At 38.7% G+C, this 22,630-nt stretch overlaps 1 protein-coding gene across 6 annotated transcripts in view; it reads right to left on the bottom strand.

The window, feature by feature from the left end:
• PLEKHH2 (pleckstrin homology, MyTH4 and FERM domain containing H2) overlaps positions 1-22,630 on the bottom strand; it is a 121,593-nt gene that overhangs the window by 54,486 nt on the left and 44,477 nt on the right. For 4 of the 6 annotated variants that reach the window (XM_037895832.2, XM_037895828.2, XM_037895829.2 and 1 more), the window contains exons 3-12: positions 18,798-18,860; positions 16,521-16,670; positions 15,842-15,925; positions 14,936-15,017; positions 11,577-11,759; positions 8,406-9,388; positions 6,998-7,073; positions 6,435-6,529; positions 4,351-4,495; positions 540-676 (exon numbers count right to left, since the gene is read on the bottom strand). In XM_037895832.2, coding sequence (XP_037751760.1) covers positions 540-676; positions 4,351-4,495; positions 6,435-6,529; positions 6,998-7,073; positions 8,406-9,388; positions 11,577-11,759; positions 14,936-15,017; positions 15,842-15,925; positions 16,521-16,670; positions 18,798-18,860 — 1,998 coding nt within the window. Of the gene's footprint in view, positions 1-539; positions 677-4,350; positions 4,496-6,434; positions 6,530-6,997; positions 7,074-8,405; positions 9,389-11,576; positions 11,760-14,935; positions 15,018-15,841; positions 15,926-16,520; positions 16,671-18,797; positions 18,861-22,630 lie in introns of those variants that run through there. The other 2 variants (XM_037895830.2, XM_037895834.2) reach the window with 2 other exon arrangements.

Below are 22,630 nucleotides of genomic sequence, written 5' to 3'. Positions count from 1 at the left end.
GTCAGGAATTGAGGGATATGGTTCTCATCCCCAGTCAGCCAAGCTGCTTGGATACGCAGGCCACCGTCATTAATACAAGCGGTAGTGAGGAATACAGTTGCAACCCGTTACCCAACACTGTGGGTTTGGATTCTGTGATCTGTGCAGCATGCAGACCCACTGACCACACATCTGATATGCTCACACTCCCCCACATCCTATGTGAGGAAGTTGCAGACACCCCATGTATGGATATCTTCTGTACTGTGTACAAGGTGGTACGTAATTCTCCCCACCCCTGACTCTCTAGTGGGGTCTCTGCTGTTGCTGGTGCTGAGGCCGCCTGTCTGTACACCCAACCTGGTTCTTTTACACTGTGTTTAGATATTTCACATACAATAGGTCACCCCAAGTCAGCATATGGGTCATTTAATGAATCTGAACACACTGCTACTTGTAATCATTACACTGTGTGCCAAGCAAATTTAGTACTGGGCTATGTTAACATTAGGTGTAGAAGAAAGAAATACTATTATTCTTTGCATAACTTTGGTACTCACATTTTTTCCATTATCACTAGATGAGGAACAGGTTTTAGGGAGTTTCTGCTCTGGCTCTGAATAGTCTGTATCTGTTGAGTAGGCATCAGGGGGAATAGCATAGTCACTTTCTGAGGTCATAGAAGACAAAGACACACCTGAGCAAAAAAGCAAAAAAGATGCCAAATGTATACTTCTTTGCCATCATATTTTAGATATGAGAAATCGGGCATGGGTATGGAGGGAACAGCTGAGCTGGGAGTTGTTGACAAACTAAAATATTAATAGCATTCCAGGAGAATTAAATATTTTTGATGAGAATATCAAGCAGTGCAAGTAAATTCCTTAAAAGCAATAACAAAGTGTTTATTTAAGAATTTGGCAACGCTCCTGGCACATAAACATAAAGAATGCCAAGCACAGTGTGAAAAATGTTATGTTCAAGAACATGATTAAAAGCAATTTAATATTTACTGGTTGTAAAATATTCTTAAATTTCAACTTATTATCTGAACTAAAAGCAGAAGATATATTAAACTCTCACATGGTCTACAGTTTTCAGTTACTGGAAAATCATTATTTAAATAGACTACTGTAAGTCATCAACTTTGGAAGGCTTATTTGACTTTCAAGTGAAATCTGCAGCCACTGAAATTTACAGGGATCGATTCTTGATTCCTCTGTGCAACTGCAGCAATGTAAAGGGTACTTAGAATGCTGTAGAAACTCCTGGACAATACTTTACAGCATAAGTGGATTCCCAAATGATGTAGAGTTGCTGCAAAAACTTTATCCTTCCATCTCTACAGCCCCCAGCCTAAGGGGCAAGCCAGAGCCACACTTTAGCTATTCTCAGCTGGTGGAGAGCACCCAGGAGCCATTGCAGCCAGAGCACAAGTTAGAGCAGTCCTAAGGCTGCCAGCAGCCCATCATTAATTTCTTCACTTCCACAAATCAGGTTCAGTGTATATGACAATGTCTCTTTGTCATTCTCTAATCTTCAAAAAGACACAGTGTTCTCTAACTCCATCTCTCTCTGACAACGTGCATAAGAGTGATCCTCAGCACCTCAACAATCAAATTGAATTAAACCATGAAACAGGGATTCACAATATGAACAGGCTGTTAGTTATGAATTAAAAACTAAAATTATTCCAAACAGGTGTGCAAACACTCCAGTTGTGTGCAAACACTCCAGCCACATCCTGTTGTCACTGCTTCATCTAAGAGCAAGATATCAGGAGAATCTTTCTTTCAAAGGAACAAAATTCCAAAGGAAATAATTCAGTGATTCCATAAAGTCTCCAACTGACTACACTTGCCCATAATTTCAACAGCCATAGATCAAATATTAATTTTCTACCCGAAACACACTGAAGCCCATATTCCTTACAATCAAATGGGGCTACTTAATGACTTATGAATGAAGGAAAATATTTACAGTCTCTTGTTTAAAGCACTTAATTGTTTACATATATATCTTTTAAATGCCATCAGATTTAATAAGTTCTGTTAAATCACCACACTTAAGAGTTCTGCAGTAGATCACTAGCATTTCTGTACATCATATTACATCTGTCTATTTTTTGGTGATCAAGTGTGAGATCTTCATGCTAAAGTATAAATGATTTTTTTTTCCTTTTTCTTTATCATCTGGTTCTCTCAGGTAGTTAATTGCCTGTATGGCAGATGAATTGCCCAAAGGTCTGTCATATGGTTAGATTGTAGATGGGCTGTCTAAATTGCCTTTCCCTGCCACTCTTATTTTCTTTGACTCGCAATGAATGTGGGGAATTTTTGTACTGTCAGTTATGAATAAGAGCCTGTGCAAATTTTTTCCTGTCAACAAACTGTGTATTCAAATCCAGTTTCAGAATAAAAACAAGTTTTAGCCCATGTCCACCTGCTTCTATCAAAAACCACATCCCGTTTTTGCCCTGAATGATTCACTAATATTAAAACAAACTCTTTGCTTATTCATCATAATGGGAAAAAACATTTCCAAATGTGAAACAGTTTCCTTTTGAAAAGATTTACTTAAAACTACTGTTCAACTTGGAAGAGTTACTGTGTAACATTTGCACTGTAGGATTCTGTTTATTTTGTTTGATTAATTCCATAAAATATTAGCTGATTTTACAAATAAAAATATTGTTTTCGTAACTTCCAGACCTGTAAATTCATCTGGGTTTTGAGAGTCAAGCTGGGCTCTTTCCTCCTAAAATAATATCAGTAATTATAATACCATAGGCCAATATGCCCTTAGTTTTTACCTGTGCAATCCCACTATCTTCAAATTATGCATTATAAATAAGAACACATGCTCAAGGCTGTGAAGAAAGACTTCTGAATGTGAAACAATGCAGGGCTATCTTCTTGAGTCTCCAGAGAGACAGCATGAAACAATAGGCCAGATTCCATGATTGCCTACAATATTGTAAATCCGCAGTGATTCTAATCAATTCAACTAAGTTAGATTGGTGTAGAAACTAGTGTGAGAAGCAACTCAGGCCCAAAGCTTCGACAGGTATCAACTTAACTATCAGCAAAGATAAGTCTGGCAGGGAAGTGGGAGAAAGACTTAAGCCCTTTTACACTAGTGCAATCCAACTGCAGCATGGATTTGCACTGACACAGCTTAGGTGTAGCTACATCAATATAACTATATCAGTGCAAATAAGCCCTTACATATCTTAGCGGGCACTTGGCATGGTAGAGAAATTGGGTATGAGAGAAACAAACCCAGTCAGGGAGGGCTTCAATACTTCCCACAATAGGAGCGCTTTAACAATTATGTTCTGTTTCCCTTATCAGAAGACCAACCAACCAAACCAAATTGAGGAGAAAGAATTAGGTTAAGGACAATTCTAGAAAACAAGAATGTTGTATACATTCTATGCAAGGCAGAGTTTATTGGGGAAACTTAACAGGGGCCTGTGGTTGGCACTCAAATTCTGTTAATCCATTGACTACATGTGCCTGAGTGTGACATAAGTGAAACTCTAGTTAGTTAGCAACTGACCTTGTCCAATCAGAGTAAGTAAATAACAATAATATTTTGATATCTGTAACACTATACTATCACAGCATCTCAAAGCAATTTACAAACAGAAAATTAAGGCTCACTTCACCCCTGTGAGGTAGGTAAATGCTATTCCCTTTTTGCAGAGGGGGAAAACACAAGCACATGGAGGGTAACAGACACTTGTGTGCCAGGGACTAACTTCAGTTCAGCCTCTTCCTCTCTTGGCACAGGTCTCATGGGATGCACTATAAAACTGACTGCTTTAGAGGCAGAGAGGATGGAGAATGCCTTTAAGAAGGTGGGCTTCACATTATGAGATCAAAGAACTACACTGAATTCCTCTGCTGTCTGATTAGGTTAAATTCTTACTTTTGGGTTATAAACTTAAGGAAAAGATTTTGCTGACTCTCACTATTTTTTTCTGCTGAGTTATTCCATCTAGTTACAGTCAAAGGTCACAAAAATCCATGACACTTCAGGGAACAGAACCCAGATCCCCTGACACCCCACCTTGTGCTTTAATCACAAAATCATCTTTCCCCTCAAATGACAAGAAGATACTACAGCAATACCTTAGAAATACATATAAGTATTGGTAATCAAAAAAAGGAAAGCTGCCCATTCTCCTGCCAGGTTGCTTTGGTTTCAGCTTTGATATGTGAAAAGTATAACAAACGAGCTAGATCCATGTTCAAGGCAACCATATTTTAAAAATGAGAAATAAATTGATATGAAGAATAAACAATGCACGTGCTCCAAAATCATATTAAGCCTCTCAAAATATTTGTTTTTATGGCTTTTGCCCACCTCGTTTCATGGCCCTGGGGCTACCTGGGCCACTTCTACTTCGAGAGTCTGATTCTGAGGTCCGCGAGCTGGATCGGGAGCTGTCTTCTTCCTCTGATCCCGAAGAGTCATCTAAGAATGGGCTGTTGCTTATCTGAGTTGCTTTCTACAGAAATTAACACACATTCTTTGAAACTTTATGCAAAATATACTACTTTATGGATGTATTTATTTTATTGGCTTTTAAAACAGCCTACTTCTGCAAGAGGCACTATAGATGCCTACCATGCTAAAGATTTAACTGCAACAATTAAAACAAAGCAAAACCAAACCAAACCACTACCACCGATTATATATATCACCCACAATAAAGGGTGGTATAAAAACTAAAATTATTGGCACTAGCATTGTTGCCAGGAAATCTTGCCAGGACAACTACCACTAAGAGATGTAAAACGAACCCAAAAAAATGCAAATTAATCCAGCTTAAAAATACCTAAACTTTACCTTGTGCCCCAGTACTCACCAAACTTTCTCTCTGGTGCACCAACAGGGAAACATGAGTATGAGGATGAGTATATTTCACTTTACAAATAAAACTCACAGGGCATGATTTAGCAGCCACCTATGGTCTAAGTTCTGGCTGAAGGTGTGCACTACTGCCTGTTGGAGAACCTGTGTTCCAGCAGACTGAGGTGGAGGTTGGCTACCCCCAAAACTATGGTGAGGCTGAAATTAACACAGAGGGAATGTTCTGAGGCAGGGCTAAAAGTGAGGCAGCCACTGATCCAACATTAAACATCCATGTAGAGATGACTCCTGTTCTTGGCAGGAATCATTTGCACAGCAGGATGTGTGTGGGGTCACTCCTTGACAGAATACAGACACACATTAATGCTGCCTTTGCAGCATGTGTGTCTGCTAGGGTTGCCAACTTTCTGACCAAACAAAACCAAACACCCTTGCCCCGCCCCTTCTACGAGGCCCCACCCAGCACATTCCATAACCTCTCCCGCTGTAGCTCACTCTCCCCCACCCTCGCTCACTCTCCCCCACCCTCACTCACTCATTTTCACTGGGTTGGGGAGGGTCCCTTTTCGACCAGGTGTTCAGTTGAAAACTGGACACCTGGCAACCCTAGTTCTGCCAGTTTCATCAGGAAAGGGTATTCTGCTCAATTACAATATTTGGCTTTGTATGATATGATCTTGTACATTCAATAGTTACACTGGCAAGTAATGGGCTTTGTGCAGAGGGCAATCATTCGCAACAATCTGTAGCGATCAGCCCTCCTTGTCCCAGGTTACAAAATGCCAGTGGAGACACTTCAAAGATCCTATTGCAGCCTTTAATGGAGGTGGAGGGTTTGGCTGGTGGCTCCCATTTACCTCAGGTCCACGAGTCACATAGCCACATCCCAGCAGTCTGCCCTGCCACACCCCAAATTCCTCCGCATGCTACAGCAGATAAAGCTCTCATGCAGCACAGCTCCATGGCATATGGAGGATGGGGATGGCCTTTATGGACTCTTAGCATTTGCATTACCTCTGCACAGCACTGGAACTCTACTGGTTCCACTGCATTTAGGTTGGACTGCAGTTCTTTCTTGAGCCCCAGGATTCAGCACATACGTAGCAATATACAACTGAAACCTCCCCAACACCTATCTATTACATCATTTCTGTTTAAAAACATACATCTCTTCAAATTACAAGAGGTTGCCAGGAAACAAACAATGTTCTGATTAGATTCTGCAAGCTTCTGAAAACAAATAGCTTTGGGTTGACACAAAGACCCTTCCAGATCTAAATCTGTAATTAGAGCATTGCACACAATGCAGCTCTTTCAATAATTAACAAGCCCTAGGAAAACCAGTAAGGGCCACAACAAAAATTGACACAGGCTTGTAACACTTTATAAGCAACAATAATTTATTTTCTGGACATTTGACATTTCCATTACTTCTGGATTTTTTACGGTCTCTAAACATGATCTTATGACAAATTTGGCAAAGTGCCATCAAGCATAAAATGCCAAGTTCTTGAATGTGGAGCCTAACAGTATGGCTTTTCACACAACTTCATTTTAAACAACAATAAGATTACCCCTTTCAGAGTTGTGTAGACTGGAGTGGTCATGTTCTTGTATATCAAAGAAGTGTATAGTCCAGATATGGTATACGAAGCTATAGAAGCAGTACCTGAAATACACAGCATAAAACACATTTCTTTAAAATTGCCCTCCAAAATTATTTAAAACATTTGGTTGGATTCTGATGTCACAGCACTGTAGCATTATTGTCTTCACTACAGTTACTCCTAAATTATATTGGAGTAATGGGGTATGAGAAAATCATAATTAGGACCACTAGTCTTTTTTTTAATGTAAGTACATTCTCTCCCTTTTGATGTCTGGTTTTATAATCTTCATCAAGAATTCCAAAGAAAGTTATAGTGAATTAAGGACTATAGTGAGTTTGTACTTAAGAGGCAAGTATTCAAGAATAGGTGATAGAAATAATGAAAAGGTTAAATCTGTTTGACCATATCTTAAAGAAAAAATCCAAAGAAATCTTCAGAGGCATATTTTAGAGGCACCTGGGACAACTGGCCCCTTATAAATTACAGTAAGCAGAGGATTTTGGCTGTTGGTACAAAGACCCACTTACTTTTGTTAAAAGAGTCCATGTTGAAAGCTTCAGAGATTCGTAAACCTGACTTGGCTACAGCATAAATTCTGCTTTCCTAACATAAAAGCAGAGATGTTTTATTGTAGATATTAGGAAATGAAAGGTATTTCTTCCTCAAACCTCCCCTTTGCCCTCACACTGCTATAAATATGTGATATAGCAGAGTTATCAGTGGTGGCTGAAATGTGACGTTGTCTACACCACACACCAGACCAGTGATCTTTCAACCTTTTCTCATACAACTGTCGCCTGTGTACTAGGGAGTTCTTTGTTTTGAATACGAAAATCAGTTCCTCAAAGAATAACTGGGAGAGAACATTCTATACTAGAAAAAGACTAGAAGTTCTCTACAAAGGGAGGCTACGGAAGTAGCTTTTCACCAAAAACTTTTCAAACTATGGTAGCAAAAACCCGTAACGAAAAACTTCACATGCACAAACTGTTAAAGTAACATTAAAGTATAGTTCATCTCTGACCTAACCCCACAGTACCAAGAGGCCAGGTACTTGTATTACCCTATGATTTCAGATTCTGCACTAGGTGGGCATAACAAGATAAATCATTGGCAAGAGAAGACTTTACATTCTCAGGCTGGAAGGAGCTGGCTCAGAACTAAATAATTTTAAGGAGAAGACTAAAACAAATTATTGAAGTCTGATCCCTTGTGTCATGATGTAAAATTTGTATATTAATTCTCTTACATGTTAAAACAATTTGTTTTAAATATCTCAATGGAATTGTAAAATTCTTCTGTAATCAGTGAATTACTACTACTACTACAGATTGAGAAATTTCTCCGAACAACTAACGGGACTAAAAACTTCTTTAAATATGGTCTGTTGTGCCAAACTATATTTACAATTATCTAATTCACAAATTATTGGCCTGGATTGTATTGCCTAGTTTTTAGAGCAAAGGACTTGGAACCAGGACTCCTAGGTTCTATAGTCATAAAAAAAGGTCAGTGGTTAGAGTCATTATCTAGTTGTGTGTACACAAATGAACACATGAAAATTAGATATGACTTTTTCAAAAATTGGTTCTCTACATACAAAAAAATGGCCATACATTTTTATATGGCATTTTAAAAGCAAAGAGCTCATTAGCCCATGAATAGGAGAATGGCTGTTGAATGTATGCAATTTAAATATTTCACCGATATGATTTACTCCATATTCTTCTGCAAGAGGAAAAAATACAAGATCCTAGAATAGGTATTAAAATTGAACTTGCTTCTGAGGAGTATATAATCTCAGTTGGTGTTAAAACAACAAATCATATTCCCACCATAGACACAGGGAATGAGAAAGGTACAGGAGAGAAAAGTGTAATAAAAGCAACAAGATGAGTTAATTTAAATCAGTAAAAAATATTTAATTATATTTACCCAGGAGGGGAATCGATGCAGAGGAGGAGTAGGGGGTTTGTTGCTAATTGCCTTCCTTGTTATATGAAGGGACTCCTGGTCTTCTGCACTCTGTGCCTCAAAAGAGTCATAGGTAAATGCTCCATCATAATCAATCTCCATTTTCTCTAAAATGTCAGTATTTTCCCCATCCACCAGGTCGATGTCTGTTTCCTGAGGTCTCAAGGGCCGTACCATGCTTATAGCATTTCTATTTCTATCAGACACTCTGTCAGAACTCAGCTGGGGTTGGCTTAAGTGCTTTTTTGCCAGTGCTACACTTACACTGAAAACGTTGGGAGTCCGTAACTTTGGAGGGGGCAAATTTGATGGAGAATTTGATTGTGTCACACACTGAGAATCTGTTGAAGGTGTCAGGACTGGATGCTTAGGTATTAGAGCAGGAGTTAAAATTGGACTTGGGGTATTTGCTTCACTTGATGAGGATGAATAATCTAATCTCTGAGACTGAAACTTTTTATTCAGTTCATCTGAAGAGCTATCCTGGCCTTTTCTATCGAAGGCCTCAGAATTGCTCTTTCCAAGTGGATTGGTCTGACTTTTCCGCTGAGATCCTTGCTGCCTGGAATACAGCATTTTGTGCTCGGATCTCTGAACTGCAAAACTCTCCTCTTCAAATAGAGAACTACTGTCGTCAGATGCCGTCAAATACATTTCACTCCCAATTCTGCTGTATCTTGTGCTTTCTTCAGATGTCTGACTTGAAACGGTAGATGCACGCCTGGATTTTGGTCTTTTATTACCTCCTTCATCCTCATCTGAGCTCCAGTCACTACCTGTAATGCATGAGTTCTTTGATATATTACTATCTATATCTTTTGATGAATAGCTTGTTCTTGCATTTTTATTTTGTTCTGATCCACAGGAGCTTTGTTGCAATGACCTCTGACCTTTATTGCTCTCATGTGCAAGAGCAGCACGGGATGTTTTCTGGATTTTTTTCTCTAGAAAAGAAATACATGAGTTTGACAGAATTACTTTTAATAAAATTAGCTGTTAAAGCAATTTATAATCAGAACTGCAAGTTTAATGTAGTTAAAGTTAAGTTCATTTAATTTTTGATGGATGTTGTAAAAATAAACAAAAATATTTGTAGGCAAATACTACACGTATTCTGGAATGTCAATAGGGATAGTGATGAACATATACTTGAAAGAAAGTAGAAATGGCATTTACCAAGGAACTGTAACAGAAACCATTCTTATATTTAGTGGTCTATCCAAAAAACTAAGAATACTAATGATGAATGTAACAAAAAGGGAGAGCAAGATGTGCCAAACTTTAAAAGAAACCAGATATGCAAGAATTTTTATGCTGAAGAGGACACATGCACTTACCCACATTAATAAATCTTAAAGATTATAAAGCTTTTCAAATGTAGGAAGGAAAAAGTGTGAAGATTAGATTAAGAATCAAAATATTCTGAGTTTCTATGTTATAGTTAGAAATCCCTTCTGCGTGCCACCGTTTCACTCCCAGTGCTGAACACTTAAAACCCACTGAAGTCTCATGGAAAATCTTTAGGAAAAGACATTCTGTTCAGATATAACTCTGCTTGTATTGTCTGTAACTCTTTTTCCCATTTTTGTTATTACATTAAAACACGATCATTCAGAGTTAGTGTATAGCACTGTTGTCTAGAGGTTAGAACAGGATACTTGGACTCTGGGGAGTAGGTTCTGTTTCTGACCCTGACACTTAAATCTTTGTCCTTCAGTTTCTTTATCTGTAAAAATGAGATACGTATCCACTTTTGTAATGCACTTTAGGATCCTTGAATGACAGCATCTATATAAATATTATCTGTCCCAACTGCTCATTTCCTATTTGGGACATGACAATTAGCAGCTGTAAAGAAAATCTGATGTCACAAGCAATGTTTTAAGACTTCATATGGGGAATAAGAAGCAGGAGTAACTACCCTGTTTTCTCAGGGAGTCACGGTCTCAATGCTGCTACAAAGAGGAAGTAAACTACACTGTGTCTATATCTGTCACAGCGTACTCACCCCAACGTGTTGGCATATCTATATCACTGGGCACATTGCGGTGGGGAGAGGGTGCAGAATGGATTCAAGATGGTGCAGTTGCAGGAAATGGTGGTAAAGTGCACAGGCACAAGGGGAAGGAGGTGTCTTATGCTACTGCTTCTTTGCGCTAGTATTCAGGGTAAGCCATTATCTCACCCATTTTAATTACAATACGCTGAGTTTATCTTGCTGCGCTTGGGTTTAAAATTGACATTAGGACAGCAGTGCTAACATATAGAAAACATATGAAAAAAGTGAATGCAAAACTTTGAGTATTTAATTTAGCTCATTCCTTCATGAACTTTAAAAAGAAATCTTCGGAAGTCAGATCCTAATCTTGCAGTTGAAACCAAAGGGGTGGAGCCCTGCACCTGTGCAAAGCCCAGAGACCTGTGAAATTCTGCAAAGTCATAAAGGTCAGCCACAGCAGATCAAATTGTAAGACTGGGGCCTTAATACTGTTAGATGCTCTCCCTACCTAGAGTATGTTAATTAAGAGTTTAAGCTGAAAAATTAATAAAATGAAGTCTTAAATCAAGTAATATATATCCATATATATCCACAGAAACAGATTAAACATATATTTAGATGGATTTCATTATTTTTTCTTGTCAACTAACAGCTCTGAGTATATCCCCTCATTACAGTTAATTTTACACCCTCTTTTGCACTACAGGGCTGCATCTTGTTTTTTGATATTATTGAAATTAATGAACACTATAGAATAAATGGGGATAATCTTTTGGGCAAGGCCCAAAAGCAACCTCCTCTTCTAAAGGCTACAGCAGTGATCCACCAGCATATGCACACAGCAAAATATTTAAGCAATATACTAATGCTACATCAGAAGATTTCTAATAATACAGACGGTCTTGCGAGACAGATGAGTGTGAAAAGCTGTAGCTCACGAAAGCTTATGCCCAAATAAATTTGTTAGTTTCTAAGGTGCCACAAGTACTCCTTTTCTAAAGGCTACATAGTGTCCTATCTGAAGTCCTTTTGTCCTATTTTGAAGAAGACTATTCCTGAACATAGCTATGTTTAAAGCAATTTTAATTTTCCACTAATTTCTTCCAGAATAAAATTAGATCAGGGTTAAATACCTAATATGTTATTACCGTCACTCAATTCTGATTCTTTACTTGATGATTTGCTTATTTCATCAAATTTAATAGCTTGCTGAGGACTTCTTGCTCTGTTCAAAAAGCATCCAAAAGTCAAACTGCTTAGTTGCTGGCCTTCCCCAGGTTTACGTGTTGAAGGGACACTTTTCTTCCCCATAATTTCTGCAAGTGTAATAATTCATAAATTTAGTGTTAACATGGCATATGCTAATACGTTTTACTCTTACACATTCTTATTAAGTGATATTATCATTTTTAAAAACCATAATAAAACTAAGTATTTTGATATTAGAAATAAAAACCTTCTTGAAATCCTCTCCATACCAAACTCGCAAACTAAATTTCCACTTACTAAAGAAATATGATTCTCCTTCTAGAAAGTAAAGAGGGGAGAAAAACTATTTCTTTTAAAATGTTTACAACAGAAAGGTGTATTCTGAGAGACAGAGTAAAAAAGATAGTGACTATAAAGTCACAGCAGAATAACCTTGGGTATTATCTTTGCAGTTCAGCCTACATATCAGTCCAGTATACACCTAAACATGATAAAAGCAGACCAACTTTTTAAACATGCGAGGATTTAAATGGGTACCATATTTCTTCAGATTTTCAAGGGATAATTGAGAAGGAAAGGTCTAAAGTTAAAATTAGGCTCAACCTAATGACACTTTCTAAAAATAAGTGGGGTCACTCTCTTCTAGAAAAGGAAAATGTTCACTAATCATAGCCAGGAAACTCTTTGTGACAAAAACGATAAACTGATAGCTTTAAAAAAAAAATGTGGCAACTCCTGCTCTAAACACGAAAAGAGGAGTAAAAAGAGAGAACTGTCAAGATCTTTGTGATAAGAGTCCTCCCAAAATGGCTGGATAAAAAGGCAGAACTGGATTAGATGCCCTATGGTACAAAATATAGCCACAATAGTAGTAACTTAGGAAATACACATAATGGATCTTCCGGATCACCAGGGGATAAAGAGCACAATTAAGGAAGACAAGGACATTATTAAGAAGCTACTCGGTTTCTTTGCATCTGAATTCACCACAGAGGATGATACCTACCCCAGACCTGCTCTTTTCTGGTAATAAAGACAAAATACTATCAGACATTGAGATGTTAGAAGAGGTGCTGGAACAAACTGATCATTTAAAAAAAATAAATTACCAGGCCTGAATCGTATACATCTATGAGTACTGAAGAAGCTGAAGTATGAAGTGGCTGAGCTGCTAGCAAAAATGTGCAAGCTCATTAAAAACAACTACTCTGCTAGAAAACTGGAATATTTTAAAAAGTTCTATGGGTGATCTGGGAAAACAGAGATCAGTAAGCCTTACATTATTACCTGGTAAATGGGTTGAAACAATAATTAAAAATTATAATAAAACATCTGAAAGATCATGATCATTGATATGATAGGATCTAACCAGAATGGTTTCTGCAAAGAGAAATTGTGTCTCACTGATCTCTTAGAGCAGGGGTGAGGAACCTACGGCCCATGGGCCGGATCCAGCCTGCTGCTTCATTTAATCCGGCCCATAGCAAGTGTCTGTGCTGTGAGCCAGAAGCCCCAAGACTCGGCGCTCTCCCCCGCCTCCCTGCGGGGCTGGAGCCGCGAGCGCTGGCTTGCCCTGTTGCAGGGGGAAGATGGGGTTGCCAGGCTGTTAAAAGTTCGGTCGGCTCTGTGCAGCTCCCAGAAGTGACCAGCATGTCCCTGTGGCCCCTAGGCAAAGGGGTGATCAGGGAAGCTCCTCACGCTGCCTCCGCCCCCAGTGCCGGCTCTGCAGCTCCCATTGGCTAGGAACCACAGCCAATGGGAGCTGCAGGGGTGATACCTGTGGACATGGGCCGCGCACACTTTGCAGAGCCCCCTGGCCCCTCCGCCTAGGGTCCGGACATGGCGGCCACTTCTGGGAGTAGTGCAGAGCTGACCGAGAGCTGCCTGAGGTAAGCGCCATCTGGCCGGAGTCCGCACCCCAAACCTCCTGCCCCAGGTCAGAACCCCCTCCCACACCCAAACAACCTCTCAGAGCCTGCACCCTGCATCCCCTCCCACACCCCAAACCCCAGCCTTGAGCCCACTCCTGCATTCCAAACCCCTTGGCCCCAGCCCAGGGCCCCAACCTGCACCCTGAATCCCTTATTTGTGGCCCCACCCTGGAGCCTAGGGGAAGTCCCAAGCCTCTGCACCCCCCCATTGGGCTGGAGCCGCAAGCGCTGGCTCACCCCTCTGTGGGGGGAAGCCTTGAGCCTCCACCCCCCCCCCCCCACAGGGCTGTGTGGGCCGCGACTGATTTTTTCTGTGGGTCAGTGGCCCCTGATAGAAAAAAGTTTCCCCACCCCTGTCTTAGAGATCTGAGGATGTCAGTAAAATAGTGGATAAAGGAAAACCAGTTAACATAAGTTATTTAGAATTTCTAATGGCCTCTTACAATGTCCTTCACAAGACACTACTAAAGAAGCTAAGTAGTCAGTGGTTGAAAGGCAAAGTACTGTCATGGATCCAAAACTAGTTAAGAGACAGAAAATTACGGGCTGGAATAAACAGTCAGTTTTCATCATGGCAAAAGGTTAACAGTTGGGTGTCTCTAGGTTCCATGCTAGGTTGTGAGTTATCTAATATGTTAATTAAACATCTGGAAAGGGAGTTGAGTAGTAAAATAGCAACATTTGCACATGACAAAGTTACTTAGGTTAGTCAGGTCCAGGGAGGACTGTGAGGAAGCTTGGTGAGACCTAAAGAAGGTAGGTGAACTGGCAACGTGATGGCAAATAAAATACAGTGTTGATAAATGCAAAGTAATGCACAGTGGAGGAAAAAAATTAAATACTCAGACATCTTGCAGGGTTCTTAATTAATTGTATCAACTCAGGAAAGGGAACTGGGTGTCACTGTAGACAACTCAATGTGTGAAGCTGCGGTTAAAAAAATAACCAAAAACTGATCAGAACTCTGATCCTCAGCATGGCATAGACTGGTGGGCCAGTTCCACAATGATATCCACCTATCCTTAAATGTTTCAAAGTTTACAAATCATACAATTAAACAAGTCAAAGGGAGGATATGAAAGAATCCAACCCAATCAGATTATCTGCAAACTTATTTAAGAAAATATTGATACATTCAGAAACAAATAACTATTTATAAAGGTCCAAATACTTCTTGCCTTACTCATTCACATACAGTCCCAGCAAAGTCTGAAGTCAAAGGGTCCATGGGACAAATTCCCACTGAAATCAAAGTATTCCATGAGACTACTATGCATAAAGTGAGCAGGATTTACTCCCAAGCATTGCTATACAAAACTTAGAGCAAATTTCAAAGGACGTGTGCTATTTACCTTGCAGTTTAGACTGCATTGTTCTCATCTCTTCATTTTGGTTTTGGTTGATCAAGCGAAGGTTCTGATTTTCTACCTCTAACTGAAAGGATATAAATTTAAGCTCCTCCATTAGTGAAACAATTTTTCAAGTCGTTACATTGTGAGGGAAGACACAATTTTCTTGCCATTTCCTTTTGAGCTAAATAAGAGCAGTAGCAGGGCTAATCTTAATTGAGGCCTAATATTATGGATTTGTTTTTTCAGAATAGTATGCGTTTTCTATGATAAACATTCTTCCCACTTTTGTACTTTAAGTATATAGCCATTTAACTAGCTTTATGTGTATACAGAAATGTCAATATATAATAATTCACATATTAGGTACTAAAATATTTCACTTTATGCTAGATTGGCTTTTTACTTTTAATGGCAATTCAAAATGCATAAACATTAGGGTAGTAGCAAACGCTGGGTACCAAAAATGGCAGCCTGTTGCCCCAGAGGGCCTTTTATTACCCCAAGTGAGAGGCAAGGAGAGACAATGGGTCCCCCTTGGGTCCTCCAAACCAAGGAATAGCGAGTTCTAAGCAGAGACAGTGCTACCCCAAAGCCACCCAACACCCGCATGCTCTGCTCACATGAGCACTTTGTGCAACTGAAGGGGGAAGAGGGAAGCACAGCACCTGTCCCTATGAAGCCCAAGAGTGGCCATCCCCCATGCTAGCCTAATCAAATCCCCTTTTCTCTCATGCCTTCGCTGAGACAGGGAATTTTGAGGGTTTTCTTGCTTTTAAGCCTAATAAATACAGGACCACAGGAAAATGGTAGACATTTTTCACCGAGATCTCTCTCCTTGTATGACACAGAAACTCTGTCCTGTTACATTATGTGTTCGCTGTACTGTAAATATCATAGGAGACATACCTCATGGAGCTTGACTGTCACCCATTCTTTTATTTTAGCCGCTTTTTCTTCTATGATTTTTGCCTCTTGTATTCTGATTTGCTTCTGAAACAGTAAGACAAAATATATTTGCCAATGTGTATACCATACCATCTAAGGAGCATCTTAGGATGCAAATTCTGTAGATTACTTCTAGCTATGTTTCATCTCAGTCTCTTTGCCACTAGCATACAAGACTTGGTAAATTCTTTGAACAAACCCTTCATGGGATTTTTCACATGGGATGCTTTCCTACTAGGTAAAGTGAAAATCTCTCTCAAAAGGGAGACCTGGAGGAGGAAAAATGTCTCTCCAGAGTACATCCTACTTACCAATCAAATGTTCTTACAAAGGAAACCTCATCTCAATTTGAAAATCTCACTCCTATGACCCACCACAACAACTGAAAAAAAAAAATCTTCCTGTAGACAACTCCTTCTCAGCCCCACCTCCTATAGGAAAGATCAGTTGAGTTTGCTCCTCAGTCCAGACTCGTAATTTAACATGTGATGTATTACCTTTACAGCATCAGGGCATTTATCAATAATCAGATAATGAGAAAGTTTTAAACTTTTCTCACTTATACCATTCTTTACTTTTTTATACGCACAATTAAGAGTCTATGAATAACATGCCTTTTGGTCACCGAATTATTCCTAACCTGTTCTTCAAGTTGTTGCTCCAAGTTTTGTATATTGTCATCTTTCTCCTGTACCAGAGTCTCCAGATCTTGACACCTCTTATACAATCTGGTCTCCGATTCGCTAGTCTGAACATTAGCTGCTTTTAACTTCTCTTCCATAATCTGTACCTGTTCAGCAGGTGAAACACAACACCCTAAGTAAACTTTAATCATTTAATCATAAAAGTCATAATAAAATTTACCATACATTAAAGGCTCAACCCAGTGCTGCAAAATGCTAAAACAGATCAGAGATGAGAGCATTTTGTAGATCTTTAGCCAATAGTACTGCAAGGGCACTGCTAACACTTAGAGGTTTTGTTAACATCATTTCTAACTTCTGCGTCCATAACAAATAAAACTATTAGAGATAGTAAAAGGGGAAGAATATGATGACTATCTTGGGAACACTTACCTCCCTCATATGATTGTTATGAGGCTTAATAAAGGTCTGTGAAGTCTTTTGAAAGTCTTGCTTAAACACAACACACATGAAAAGAATTAGTATTATTTTATTAAAATTATGACTCTTATAAAGATCTTGCTTATAGTCAATGAATGCATTCTGATCCAAGTCACCAAGATCCTGAATGAGAAAACACTCAGAACATGCTTAAATCCATTCCAAATCAAGAGAGCACTAACCATGTGCTTAGAGTTACACATAAACTGAGATGCTTTCTTGAACAGAGGCCAGAGACCATATCCAGGATTTTTGTCTAATTTTCAGGGTTATTGCTTAAACGGTTCTCGGATTATATGCTCTTTTAGGCATAGAGACTGTCTTCTTCTGTGTCTGTAAACACCTGGCACAACGTGGCCCCATTTTTGATTGAGGCCTTTGGGTGCTTCTGTGACATAAAAAAATCAATGCTAAATTCATTCAAATATCAAATATCAAAACGGGAAAGAAATAATTGTGGTATATATAGCCTTTTAAGGCTTGACTAGACCTATCTTTGCTCCATAGAAAACATGCCTGAGTCAGATGTTTAGTGTTTATACTAATTTATAAACAAAGAGAAACAATTTACAAAACCCAACTGCAGAACTTGCTCACTTTCAGCAGACCACTGTGTTCAGCCTTGAAATGCTCTTCCCACTGCTCATATAAACATAATTCAAATTCTAGCGTGTGAGAGAAGAGCTGAACTTGGGCAACAAACACTTTTCACCAAAGAAAATGAAACCATAAATCCTTTCAGCACTGTTAAAGAGAAAAGACAGCACTCACTATCGATGAATCACTAATATATATGTACAGACAGACTAGCAAAGGCCAGGAAACAGTGATTCATACTGCTCCCAATTAACAATTCCTGTGTGCTTTTAAACTGATTTTTTTTTAAACAGTAAAGCAAATTGGGAGATTCATTAGTGGAGTACAACAAATTGAAGCTGAGAACATACAGCTTCTGTGCAAACCAAGGGCTTGGTCTTGCAATGCAATGGAATACCCTCAACTCCCACTAAGTTCAATGGAAGTTGATGGTCTTGGCAAAGCTCACAGGAAGTGGCCTCACCTTGTAGGCTTAGACTCCTACTATTTTGTTTGAGGAGATCTATGTGTGTATTTTAATTACTGCAACAATTAATGCATGCATACCATATGAAGTGATTTTTTTATGCTTTTACACTTTATATTACGAATGATTTCATTTAATTTTTGATGCACATTCTTATATGGCATTGTTTGGGTATCCATCAGGGACACTGGTTTTAGTCACCAAAACATCTTCATTTTGGGACAGCAGAGACAACCTAAATTTCATGCGTGGACTACTTAATCCCATGGACTACCAAAACTTTAAAAGAGGGCTCAACATTGGAGAATTCTCCTATTTTTACTTGAGAATATGGCTTTAAGGCACAAATATGTTAATTTTATATTTTTATGGTTTTGCTACTGTCAGGACTGTTTTCTCTTACATGTTAGTTTTACATTTACATCACTAGAAAAAGATACAGAAGAAAAATACTGAACAAACAGAGAGATTCAAGACATGCACTTAATATTTGGTTTGATAAGTTTGACTATACGTTAAGACAGACCCCATAACTGGGTGGCAAACCAAGATGTTACAACATCTATTAGGAAACATCTAGAGTGGGACATTTTAAAATATATTATCCTCTCCTTCTTAATACTAGTTAAGGAATATAGTAATATTTCTGAGTCACCTTTGCTAACATTGCTCTAATATGCCCTCCAACAACAGCTATCAGACATACTGTACTTCTTCAATTTAAATGTACCTGTTGAAAAGCTCTCTCTGCTTGACGATCTGCATCAATAACTTGTCTCTCAAGTTGCTGCATCTGTATATACATATAAAACAGCAAGTCATAAAATGTGCACTCCTTTTATAAGCTGCCACCAAAAGCTCCACAATGTAAGATAATTTCATATCCTATTTAGAACAAAAAATCTAATATGACCTAAAAAAAATAAAACAAGTAAAAGTTAGGACAAGTTGCATTTGAGACTGGGGAAATAACCAATACATGAGCATGATATCAAAATATTCTTGAGGTTCTGCTAAAGTAGGGAAATTCAGTAAAAATTATCTTTATAATAGACCCTTGTGGCTAACTTCTGTACCATAATGGCTCTTCCCCGCTACCATGTAGTAGAAATGGTTTTGATAGTTACCCTTAGACCCTTAGCTCTTTTCTGTTCTTGAGGCCAAACCCTGCAAAGTGCTGAGCTCTCTTAGGTCCTACTGACATTAATAAGAGTCTAGGGTACTTCACACACTGCAGAATCAGGTCCCTAGTTCCTAGTAAAGTTGAAAACTCAGTCCTCAGGAAAGACCGTACTGGATGCAACATTCAAACACCATCTGACCGAGAGAGCACAATGGACACCAGAAAAATCTGTGACCTACTACAAGATAGTAGTCAGGTACTGCAAAGAAAAGCCTACTAATAACTGTGCTGAAATATTATTTTTGCTAGAACCCTTGTAGCATTGTTTTCCTGATATAGGAATTTTTTTTCTGAGAACCAACTTATAAGAACAGGCTAGAGAGTACCTGGGAAGACAAATACTTTTCAGCATGGTTTCAGGAGCTTCCTTCTGCAGAAATATTAAACTATTATTCCACACTGGTTGTCACTAGGACAGATGTGAGCCACAAGTGGACATGGCTTAAAGGTCATGCATTGACCACATAGGTCACTGTTCCTATATTATAGGTTACAGTCAAATATTTATGAGGATAATACCCAACCTCAGAATTATGACTTGAAAAGACTCATATACAAGTGCTAAATATTTGAAGAAGGGTTTATTCTTCCTACAGACAATGTCACCGTGTCTTGCTGGTACTCTATTTCTCTCATTTTCCAGATTCTTGGCTTTTTCGGATGTCAATCCATACTACCAGTAACAGTTTTGTGTAGTTTCAGTACTTCACCCAGACAAGAATACACAGTTGTCACTTGCTGTCAAACAAAAGGCAGGGAAATGAGAGAAGAGAAAGTTTGTACTAAACTAAGAAAAGCTGTCATGAACCTCTTAATATCTCCGCACTTTAATAATATTTTAAAAAACTTCACACAATCGCATGTAATATGAATCAAGGATTATAAACCTGGTACAGTGCAAATAACCATAACTGTGCTCCCCCATAAGCTCTTTTGAAGGAACAGGATTATGCACTAAATGTTTAGACAGAGAGGTGAGGAGTTAAATACCAATTTGGAACAAATTGTGTTCCTTTTTGTCTGTGTAATTAAAACCAAAAACAAAACCCTGTTTGTCATTAATCTTGAGTTTTTTTATCATTAGATTTTAAGTTTTATAATTTTGTATCCTAAATTTATTTTTCAGCGTTGTGGTTTTAGAATGTCTATTGAAGTATGAGATTAGTTTACAAAGCTTGCTTTAATAGGGCTGTTTAACATTTGCTTTCTTAGTAAATTTGTAGTGAGGATTAATTTCAATGTTTGAGTACATTGATAGCTAACATCATGCACTACACTAACCTTTTAGTGATGACACACATTACATTACATAGTAATGAACATGGAATAAACATCTAATTAACATTCTATGGCAGTATGATAGAAAAATCTTTTAAGTATTCATAATGTGGCTTTACTGTAGATGAGTGGCAAACTGTCCAGAGTTTTCAAAAACTTGTAAACATAGGTGGAATACCAGTGTCAGTGTTTTGTGAACCACTAATACATATACCATAAGTAGAGGTTCCAATTTGAACTTTAAACTAATTTTTACCAGAAAGAACCAGCCAAAAAGACTGGCACACATACCTACTGATCTATATATGGAAATAAAACCTGGAAGTTTTGCTAGCCAGTTCCAATCACACATCTCAACTGTCCTTCATTACAAGGGAAATACCTCATTAAATGACATCCATGCCACACAAACCTGGCATGATTTCACTTTATCCTTTTGTAAATTATTCGTATCACAAATGCAAATTCACGAAAGTGATGTCATAGGAAATGTTTGTGATCAAACGAATCCCACCTCATTTTGAGCTTCCTGTTTTATTATTTTTGTATCCCTGCTTGAGTTTGTGTCCTACATTTGGAACTTGGCAGGAACATATCACATCAATGTAACAGATCTTCTACGTCCTCTTCCTTCACAGGATAGCTATAGCTGGGGAAGAAGCCAACATTTCACAAGTTGAGCTGTCTGATCACTTAGCCAGCCTTTGGCTTACCACCATTCCTGTCTAGGAAGCTGACAGACCAGAACAAACACATTGCATATAGTGTAAGCTGCAAAACCCCTAAGTTATACTGAGCTTTGCAGGTTCAAATTTATTTCTTGAACAAACTCCCACTCAACTTCTCAGAAAATAAAAGGCCTCAAGCCCTGAAAACAAAACACAGCCTCCTTAGCCAATGTCTAATAATAGTACCATTATGTAAACAGCTAGACAATAGAATTGCTCTTCTACACAGCACTTTACCATGAAATACAGGATTTATTCCCGCACCTCCATGCTGTTTCCAAGCATATGTAACACTATGCAGTGCTGGCTAGAGGACTATAAATACTAGACAGAAGTTAGTGACATGAATAACATTACTTTAGGTGTTGTTAAACTAAAAATAACAATCTGATGGAAATGACCTGACAAATTTACCGAGAAAAATAAAGCTGAAAGTGTTAAGAATGTAATACTGTGATTAATATTTGCTTTTTGTAGAGCTGACTGAAGAAAATATGTTAAGTAGTTTTGCATGAGCTCACAATATAGATAAGTCAGCCAGCTTTTTGGCAGCAACTACACTTTGTTTTTGTAATTTGGAAACTTTCTGAAGGCTCCCAAATGTATGTTTGGCTGCTCCTGTGAAATAATACAACAATATATTCTGTACTTGCTAAATAATATACCACAGTGACCAAACTTTAGTAGTTGTTCTATTATATGGAACTGGCTAATGTTTCAATAGTTAAGGGCCAGATACCATTTCCTCAACAAATCCTGTTTTCTTTTTCCTTCGGGGTTTATTGATTTAGGTTTATTTTAGAGAATCTACCCCAAACTTCAGGCATTCATATAACAATTGCAATAATAGTCATATAATAGGTACAATATAAAAATTCAAAGTTCACACAAATAATCTGCTCACAAACAGAATATCAGATTCCACTTGGAAGCTAAACAGAAGCCAGTGCAGACTCCAGAACACGAGTATACTGTGCTCTCTGCATGAAGCACCACTTATGGAGACACAATCTGCTCCAATTTAGCTTATGGATGTGTAAGCGAGGGAATAGTCCCACTCTTGTGGGGAACTTTCCTGGCTTCTGCACTATCCTGGTGAAGTGGGCTAGCGAAAGGATCTCAGTCCTCGCTCCCACTTCCTTTACCCAGTGGCCTCCCTGCCCTTGAGGACTCCCCTTCCACTCTCCTGTCTGGCAGAGTCCTCGTAACCCCAACAAGGCTGGGCCCAGGATTCCTGGGGAGCTCGACCCCCAACCCTGCTGTGGTCACCTAGGACAGGGGCTAAGGTGTCCCCATGCCGGGGTACTCTCTCTGCACTGGGCACTTCTCTGACCCACTGACCATTACATACAAGTTAAAGCAAATGCAAGTTAT

This window comes from Chelonia mydas, chromosome 3 (genome assembly GCF_015237465.2).
Source record: "Chelonia mydas isolate rCheMyd1 chromosome 3, rCheMyd1.pri.v2, whole genome shotgun sequence".
Classification (NCBI taxonomy): domain Eukaryota; kingdom Metazoa; phylum Chordata; order Testudines; family Cheloniidae; genus Chelonia; species Chelonia mydas.
The sequence above is the reverse complement of the archived record's forward strand: the minus strand, read 5'-3'. Positions and strand labels throughout refer to the sequence as shown.